Source organism: Monodon monoceros, unplaced genomic scaffold, assembly GCF_005190385.1.
Source record: "Monodon monoceros isolate NGI ecotype Baffin Bay Population unplaced genomic scaffold, NGI_Narwhal_1 Super_Scaffold_1, whole genome shotgun sequence".
In the NCBI taxonomy this organism is placed as follows: Eukaryota; Metazoa; Chordata; class Mammalia; order Artiodactyla; family Monodontidae; genus Monodon; species Monodon monoceros.
The window spans coordinates 41,280,640-41,289,052 of record NW_021703765.1 but is presented as its reverse complement, the minus strand read 5'-3'; the positions used below and the strand labels follow the sequence as shown (position 1 = coordinate 41,289,052).

The 8,413-nt window shown below is 32.9% G+C and overlaps 1 protein-coding gene and 1 pseudogene across 3 annotated transcripts in view; one reads left to right on the top strand and one right to left on the bottom strand.

Annotated features, from left to right (window-relative positions):
* The window catches only part of TRAPPC8 (trafficking protein particle complex 8), a 90,620-nt gene that overhangs the window by 60,247 nt on the left and 21,960 nt on the right, over nucleotides 1-8,413 (bottom strand). For 2 of the 3 annotated variants that reach the window (XR_003793924.1, XM_029225124.1), the window contains exons 7-10: nucleotides 7,546-7,805; nucleotides 7,080-7,195; nucleotides 6,221-6,371; nucleotides 77-177 (exon numbers count right to left, since the gene is read on the bottom strand). Coding sequence is in view for 2 of the 3 variants with exons in the window: in XM_029225124.1 (XP_029080957.1) it covers nucleotides 77-177; nucleotides 6,221-6,371; nucleotides 7,080-7,195; nucleotides 7,546-7,805 (628 nt within the window). In the remaining variant the exon portion in view is untranslated. The remainder of the gene's footprint in view (nucleotides 1-76; nucleotides 178-6,220; nucleotides 6,372-7,079; nucleotides 7,196-7,545; nucleotides 7,806-8,413) is intronic. The other variant, XM_029225128.1, reaches the window with a different exon arrangement.
* Nucleotides 1,082-4,026, top strand: LOC114898205 (annotated as a pseudogene).

The window sequence follows — 8,413 nt, the reverse complement described above, 5'->3', positions numbered from 1 at the left end:
CCATTTATATCTAATAACCATATAAATGTCAAATTTACCTCTAAATGGATAGAACATAAATATTCTAGTCACCTACTTGCAGATATCCCTGTATGTCTGGATTGCTGTATCCATATAATGTGCAGGGTATGGCCTGGGTGCTCCTGGCTGAAGGAACGCTGACACTGCTGCCATTTCCTAGAGGAAAAGACATTATTTATAGTATTTCAAAAGGAAAATATTATTGTAGTTTAGCATTCAGAAAGTCTAAAAACTGGAATGAAGTTTGCTGAGTTTTTTTATGTATCCACATATATAAATCTGATAGCCTAATGCAGACTTGGAAAATATATGTATATGCTTTTAGTTTCAAAATTCTCTAGTCAAATTCCAAAGTCTGTCATTCAGTATTTAAATGAGTTTTTTCAAGAAGACCTAGTAAACAACTTCAGTCATGGTATATATATAACTACACTTTCAGTCATGGTATATATAACTACCAAGTGAGCCTACCTTAAGATTTCTGCTACCATCTCCTCCTCGTTATTCCCTATTCCTTAATGACTAAAGAACAGACCAATGACAGAACCATATAGAGAGAAACAAAATAAAGTGCGTCTCCTTCCAATGTACTGGCTTCAAAATTTGAAAACAGAGCTCATAACAGCTTGCACTATGCATCTTTTCAGCTACTTATACACTCTGTAGTTTATATCCTATATCATACAGAAGGCACAGATACCATTTCTGAGACCTATACTACTGTCAATTTTCTAGGACTTCTTATTTCATTTTAAAAACCCATTCCATTGTTAATACTTCAAATAATATACAACAGTGCTGAAGAATTTTGAAATGAAGATGAGAATGAAGGTTTTGGCTTCTTAGTAAAATATTCTATTATGTCCATACTTGTGGTCTCATATAGACCAAGTTTTAATAATTTAATTAGAAATAAATGAAACTTTCATACACTGGGGAAAAACTTGTTAATGCCAATCCACTCTTAGGACGAATAAACATTTTTCTGCAACAGTTTTTAAAATAGAAAAAAAATACAGAAATAATTATCTAAAAAAAAAAGAATTATCTAAAAACTGAGATGATTAAAGCCTTTAACCTGACAGACTATGTAAGTTCCAAGACAGAATGAGCCATATCTGTTTCAGAATACCTCTGTATCCTTAGTACCCAGCAGTGTGCTGCTTTATTGAAGAAACTGAATGAAAATATGTGATTTTCACGTGAAAAAATTTTCCACAGCTCTGAAACATCATGTTTTCTTAACTAGTTTATATTTTAACTGATATACATAGAGGCCTATATTATACAAAAAAATCTAGTATATATTATATATGGTATATTATATAAAAATACATTATATTTGCTATATATGAACTATATATACTGCATATATATACATCAGTAAGTATACTAAGAAAAACTCCTGTAAGAAAAATAGGCCCCAATTCTAAGTTATTTTCTAATTTCATTCTACAAGAAATTACAAATCAATATACACACAAACCGACAATTTCTAAGGATACAGTGAGAACATTCTGAATGATCACCCCAAGTTACTGCACGATCTTCAATAATCAACCATTAAACCATTTCTTATAGTCTACAGTAATGGATTAATACATTTCACAAAGACTTTCATCAAGAACTGGAGTGATCTACTTAACCTTCAGCTAGTTATGACAAATTTAACTACAGAAAAACCATATTTCTCCAAGAATTCCTATTATTCGTTTCACCATGATACATCTTTTAACTTTATAGTTAAATAACTAAGTATCTTCTTAATTATCATCGAAAAAGCCAGGCAATATAGTCTGTTATCAATTAGCTACTATGTGACTGGTAAATAGGAAAGAGATATTAGCTCAAATGAAATTTTTATTCATTCAAAAATAGTTTTTCTTAGGCAACAGGATCAAATATAGCAAATATAGAATTATAACCTTCAGCAGGAGAGGAAAAAGCTCCGAGCTTAGCTGTTGCTCAAGCAGGAGCTTTTTTTAATCTGTATTTTAAGAAAATATAAAACGAATGACTACACTTGGTATCTGTGTGTGGTTGGGGGGCTGGAGGGGGCCTCTCTAGAGACTTATGCTCCCAGCCTTGCACAGTTCTTAGTTTAAAGCAGGCTGCGCTTCCTTCCACGCTCACCTTCATGGCAATTACACTGGTTACAAGTTCCTCTTCCCCACCCCAGTGTTCACATATTGTTTTTGCATACTTTTTTTATTCCTTGAGATAAGCTCCTGCCATGCTAACCTGCCTCACACAAACATTTTATGCTCTGGTTACAAACATACTTAGGTTTTATGAGACTCTCCCAGCCCTATTTTTCTCTAAGGCCTATTATTTTTAGGGCAGCTATTCTAGACTACAAAGATTTTTAGGTATGCATATATTATGCTACAGCAGCTATGCCTTTATTTTCCAGTGTTAAACTACCTTCTCTCATATAGCTGCTACTAATATGCCTCCATCTAAATGATTTAAATGCAGTATTTATCAGATGCAGATAGAAATGAAAAAGCTTAAGTACCATAAAATCATAGAAAGTTTTTGTCATACTTTCCTAAGATTTTACCAAACTTTCAATTTGCAGATGCATTGTGTACAATTTTGAAATTATAAACTTATAAATGATGAAATAACATTTAAGTGTTTGTGATTTTATATTAGCTCATACTAGATGACTATAAGACCAGAGACTGTCTAGCCAAGGACAATTCACATAATTTTTCAAACACTCTTATTCATAAAGGTAACATATTTTCAGTTCCTGAAGGTTTCTTAAAAGTTAGCTGACTTTTTAAAATTAAAAATACTAAGAAATAGGGCTTCCCTGGTGGCGCAGTGGTTGAGAATCTGCCTGCCAATGCAGGGAACACGGGTTCGAGCCCTGTTCTGGGAGGATCCCACATGCCGCGGAGCAACTAGGCCCGTGAGCCACAACTACTGAGCCTGCGCGTCTGAAGCCTGTGCGTCTGGAGCCTGTGCTGCGCAACGAGAGAGGCCGCGACAGTGTGAGGCCCGCACACCGCGATTAAGAGTGGCCCCCGCTTGCCACAAGTAGAGATAGCCCTGGCACAGAAACGAAGACCCAACACAGCAAAAGTACATAAATAAATTAATAAACTCCTACCCCCAACAACAACAAAATACTAAGAAATAAAAAATAGTAATGTAATTTTGCTATTTTAGTTTTACACTTTAAAATCACCTATTTTATTTTTATAGACATAGTATTAAAATAAATGCAAAAGAGATGACAGTTATTAAACAAGTATCTACATGCTAATTATCAATGAAGTAGAGTTCTTATGTATTTTTATTCTTTCCACTTCTGTTTATAGCTTGTCTTTAAAAAGATTACGCAGGGGGGCTTCCCTGATGGCGCAGTGGTTGAGAGTCCGCCTGCCGATGCAGGGGACACGGCTTCGTGCCCTGGTCCGGGAAGATCCCACATGCCGCGGAGCGGCTGGGCCCGTGAGCCATGGCCGCTGAGCCTGCGCGTCCAGAGCCTGTGCTCCGCAACCGGAGAGGCCACAACAGTGAGAGGCCCGCGTACCGCAAAAAAAAAAAAAAAATTACGTAGGCACACAGCGTGTGGGGGAGGGAGCTCACGAGGGGCACGGGCCCTTCTCCCTCCTCCAGGGCTGCCGCTCCGCCTTCTGCGCTGCTTGTGTGCCCGTACAGGGCAGACCTCGTTTGTGAAAAGACAGCTGAGGAGACTCCAGCGCTCGCCATGGCCAACGAAAGCGGAAGGAAGGAGTCAAGACTAAGAACAACGATCATATAAATTTGAGGGTGGTGGGGCAGGATGGTTCTGAGGTGCAGTTTAAGAGGCATACACCGCTTAGTAAACTAATGAAAGCCTATTATGAACAACAGGGGTTGTCAATGAGGCAGATCAGATTCTGATTTGATGGGCAGCCAATCAATGAAACAGAGACACCTGCACAGTTGGAAATGGAGGCTGAAGATACAATTGATGTGTTTCAGCAGCAGACAGGAGGTATCTACTAAAAAGGGAACCTGCTACTTTACTTCAGAATTCTGTTCCTCCAGACCAAGACTTTCTCAATTAGAAAACTGCAACTTGGTTCCACCACATCCTGACTACCACAATACAGTTTCTCTACTCTTTCATTTTCCCCTTCCCTATTCCTTTACTGTACATAAAGTAACTGGTGTATGTGCAAAAGCATATTGCATTTTTTTAAACTAAATGGCCAATGGTATGTTTTGATCGACATCAAATGGAGATGGGATAGCATACTCAGCAAGTTATTTTGCTCTCACTGTTTAACAACAACAAAAAAAACCCATAAAAATCCTTGCATACCTTGTTGCAAGGAGAATTTTAATATTTTTCATTTATCATTGTAAAACCAAGGACAATTTTATACCTTTTTGTACATAGCTATTATATGTAGGGCAATCTGTCTTTAAACAGGGATAAATTACTCTAAAAGAAATGAATCCTATAGTTTTTCCTTCAACTTAAACATCTTGTTTAAATAAACTTCTTGTTTAATTAAATAACTATGTAGAAAGTAACAGTGCTAGTTTACTCTTTTCTAAGCACAGAAAGCAGATTATAAATATATTTATGACAACTTTTCAATTACATTAAAAGGTTATAAGGCAACAAACAGAAAATTCTTTCTGAAACACCCAGGTTTTATACTGATTACAAAAACTAACATAGCCAATGCTTACTGACAGCTTATTATATATATTAGATAGTGTGCTAGGCACCTTACAAACCTTATACCTTATCTAACCCTATGCCATTAGGATTCCCATTTTACAGATGAGAAAACTAAGGCTTAGAGATGTTCAATAACTTGCCTAAGATGAATTTTATTTGCACTGATATCTCCTTCCTATTTACCAGTCACATAGTAGCTAATTGATAACAGACTATATTGCCTGGCTTTTTCGATGATAATTAAGAAGATACTTAGTTATTTTAACTATAAAAGATATATCACGGTGAAACCAGTAATAGGAATTCTTGGAGAAATGTGGTTTTTCTGTAGTTAAATTTGTCATAACTAGCTGAAGGTTAAGTAGATCACTCCAGTTCTTGATGAAAGTCTTTGTGAAATGTATTAATCCATTACTGTAGACTATAAGAAATGATTTAATGGTTGATTACTGAAGATTGTGCAGTAACCTGGAGTGATCATTCTGAATGTTCTCACTGTATCCTTAGAAATTGTCGGTTTGTGTGTATACTGATTTGTAATTTCTTGTAGAATGAAATTAGAAAATAATTTAGAATTGGGGCCTATTTTTCTTACAGGAATTTTTCTTAGTACACTTTTATTGATGTATACATATGCAGTATATATAGTTCATATATAGCAAATATAATGTATTTTTATATAATATTATACCATATATATAATATATATTAGATTTTTTGGTATAATATAGACCCCTATGTATATCATTATGTATATTAGTTAAAATGTAAACTAGTTAAGAAAACATGATGTTTCAGAGCTGCAGAAAATTTTTTCACGTGAAAATCACGTATTTTCATTCAGTTTCTTCAATAAATTTTTGAGCAGACACTGCTGGGTACTGAGGATACAGAGGTGTTCTGAAACAGATATGGTTCATACTGTCATGGAACTTATATAGTCTGTCAGGTTAAAGGCTTTAATCATATCTCAGTTTTTAGATAATTAATTCTTTTTTTTTTTGGATAATTAAATTATTTCTGTATTTTATTTTCTATTTTAAAAACTGTTGCAGAAAAATGTTTATTCATCCTAAAAGTGGATTTAACAAGTTTTTCCCCAATGTATCAAAGTCTGTCTCACACCAAAGTACATGTTCTTAACCAATATATAGTCTTAGATCAGAAAAAAACATTTCAAACAATTTTAAATCATTTTAAGAGATCAAAAAGCATCTTCTAAAAAAAAGTTTTTATACTGTGAATACAGTGAAAACTGTAATTCAAATTAAATAGAAAGTACTAATCAAATCTAAGAAACCAACCCTCACATATGACCATGTTTCAATGCACTAGTTTAAGAAAAATTCATCAAGTTATCATAAATGAATTCAAAACCTATAAAGCATTGTATGCTATTTGAGTACAACTTATCCCTAGGTAGTTTGCTTGCCATTTCATAAATAAAAATTTCTAAGTCATTTATGGTAGCAGAAGCAAGAAATTATAATACTACAGAATACCAACCAAGGCACCAGCTGCATAAAGCATTGCTTGATCATTAAGAAAATCTTTCTTTGCAGTATGATAGCAACTGTAAGCCAAATCATAATGCTGCACCAAAAAACATAAGTCAGCCATTTTCCTGATTTGAAGCTCTGGAGCTTCTGGTGGATACCTGTAAATACAAATTAAGTTAAGAAAGGAATTTATAATTTATGACCTTTAAACCATTAAATATTATAAAATGTCTAAAAAGATACCCAACTGTCCAAAACATGAGAAAAACTGATCCTGTATGATAAGAATTCTACCTCCAAGGAGAGAGTGTCATTTCTCAAAGATATTTGGAAACAGATAGTTACATCCTTATTTATATAATTTATATCCCTATACTGAGAACTTTTCAACAGGAGGCAAGCATTTTCTCTATTGTCAAATTATGAAGTAAATAAATGATCAATTCCATGTGACTCACCTTTATGTACAGCAGAAAAAAAAAAGAAAATCTAAAATGGATTTTATTTTCCCCTAAAACAGGGTTTTATATTAAACAAAATTTCTAAATATATGCCATGTCTTAGAATTATTAGACCTCAATACTTTAGTTATTAATGAATACTTAATCTAACTCCATCTTTTTACAAATAGGAAAATAGACCTAAAATAAAGTGACCCTCCTTATTGTTTATTTTTAGATATCCAATTACTTATAGTTTTTTAATTTAATATAATTTACTTATGGTCACTATTCTTATCTACCCCAGCTTTGACCAATATGAAACTAAGAAACTAAAGAGACAGTCATTTTTTGCAGAACATCATATAATCAAACACTAATCAGAGTTAAATACAGAAAAACTAAAAACAATAATATTTTACTCACAGCAATCCAGATGTATTTTTTAGCTCATTAATGCTCTTTTCTGGAACTTTACTGCCACTAAACCATTTTTTAGTTGCAGAAAATAAAGATCGACTCAAACCTTTTCTTGATATTAGCTAAGAGAAAAGATTAAACATATTGACAAATATAAGAATTTAATATTTTTCTTTTACATACAAAAGAAAAAACTCTAAATAACTAAAGTTTTAAGAGTGAGCAAATGTGCATTTTAACATTGATTTAAAGAAAACTGTCCAAAATGCTGACGAAATCCCTAGTGAAAATAAATAAGCCTCTACTAGGATTTAACAGAATTTCATCACTGATAGTAATGCTAATAAACCCTAATATTGGTCTATTTTTCAAACAAAAACTTAAATTCTTTAAATAACTTATACTACTATATTCTCAACTTTACTATTTACTGAAATTTTTTAAAATACTACTGCAAATAATTAAATCTTACCTGATCATTTAATTGCCGAATTGTTTTCTCTATATGTGGCAAGAGGCCCCGAAATGTGAACTCTTGTATAAACTGTCGAATTCTATCATGATCAGTAAGGGTTAAACATGCACCATGAATAATTCCAGCATTTGCTTTCTTTGTTTCATGTAATGATGAAGCACATTTTACATGATCTGGGCCATCAATGCTGTTAGAAGAGTCACCAGATGGGTCCAATTGAAGCGGGTGAGTTCTAAAGTTGTTTGGTAAGCCATCTACTGAAAAACAGATCTTTCTTTTACTCTCAGAAAACAACAGGAAATTGTGATATTACTACTATATTACTAAAGAAAAGAAAGAATGTTGGAACTGTTTATCTTTCTGTATTTCTTAAGAAATCTAAAACAGTAACATTAAAGTTTTCTCCCTAAAATTTTAGGACCTGGGTTAATACCTGTTACATGTAATAGAAATTTTTTAATTCATGTAAAGAAATGAAGAAAAATAATGTTAAAATATAAAGAATTATTTTTAAATAGCATAACTAACCAATAAGAAAAATTATAACAAAAAATTTTTAAAGCTATCACTGTCTAAACTGTAATTTAAAATGCAAAAATAAAGCTCTCAAAATCATGTGAATTGGGGGAATAATTAATGCTACATATAATATCTTCCTTTGCTTTCTACCCAAAAAATTTTTTATGAAGCCTGATATATTACTCTTAAAAAACAAATTTTTAAATGTCAAAAAACATCAAACTCAAATAACTCAATAAAATCTTCAGAGGAAAAGCTAACCTGTCCATTATCTTTTTTCATCATGAAAATTCCCCCATCTTTTACGTATAAAGATTTAACAACAGTGCATATTTTCAATCAAAAG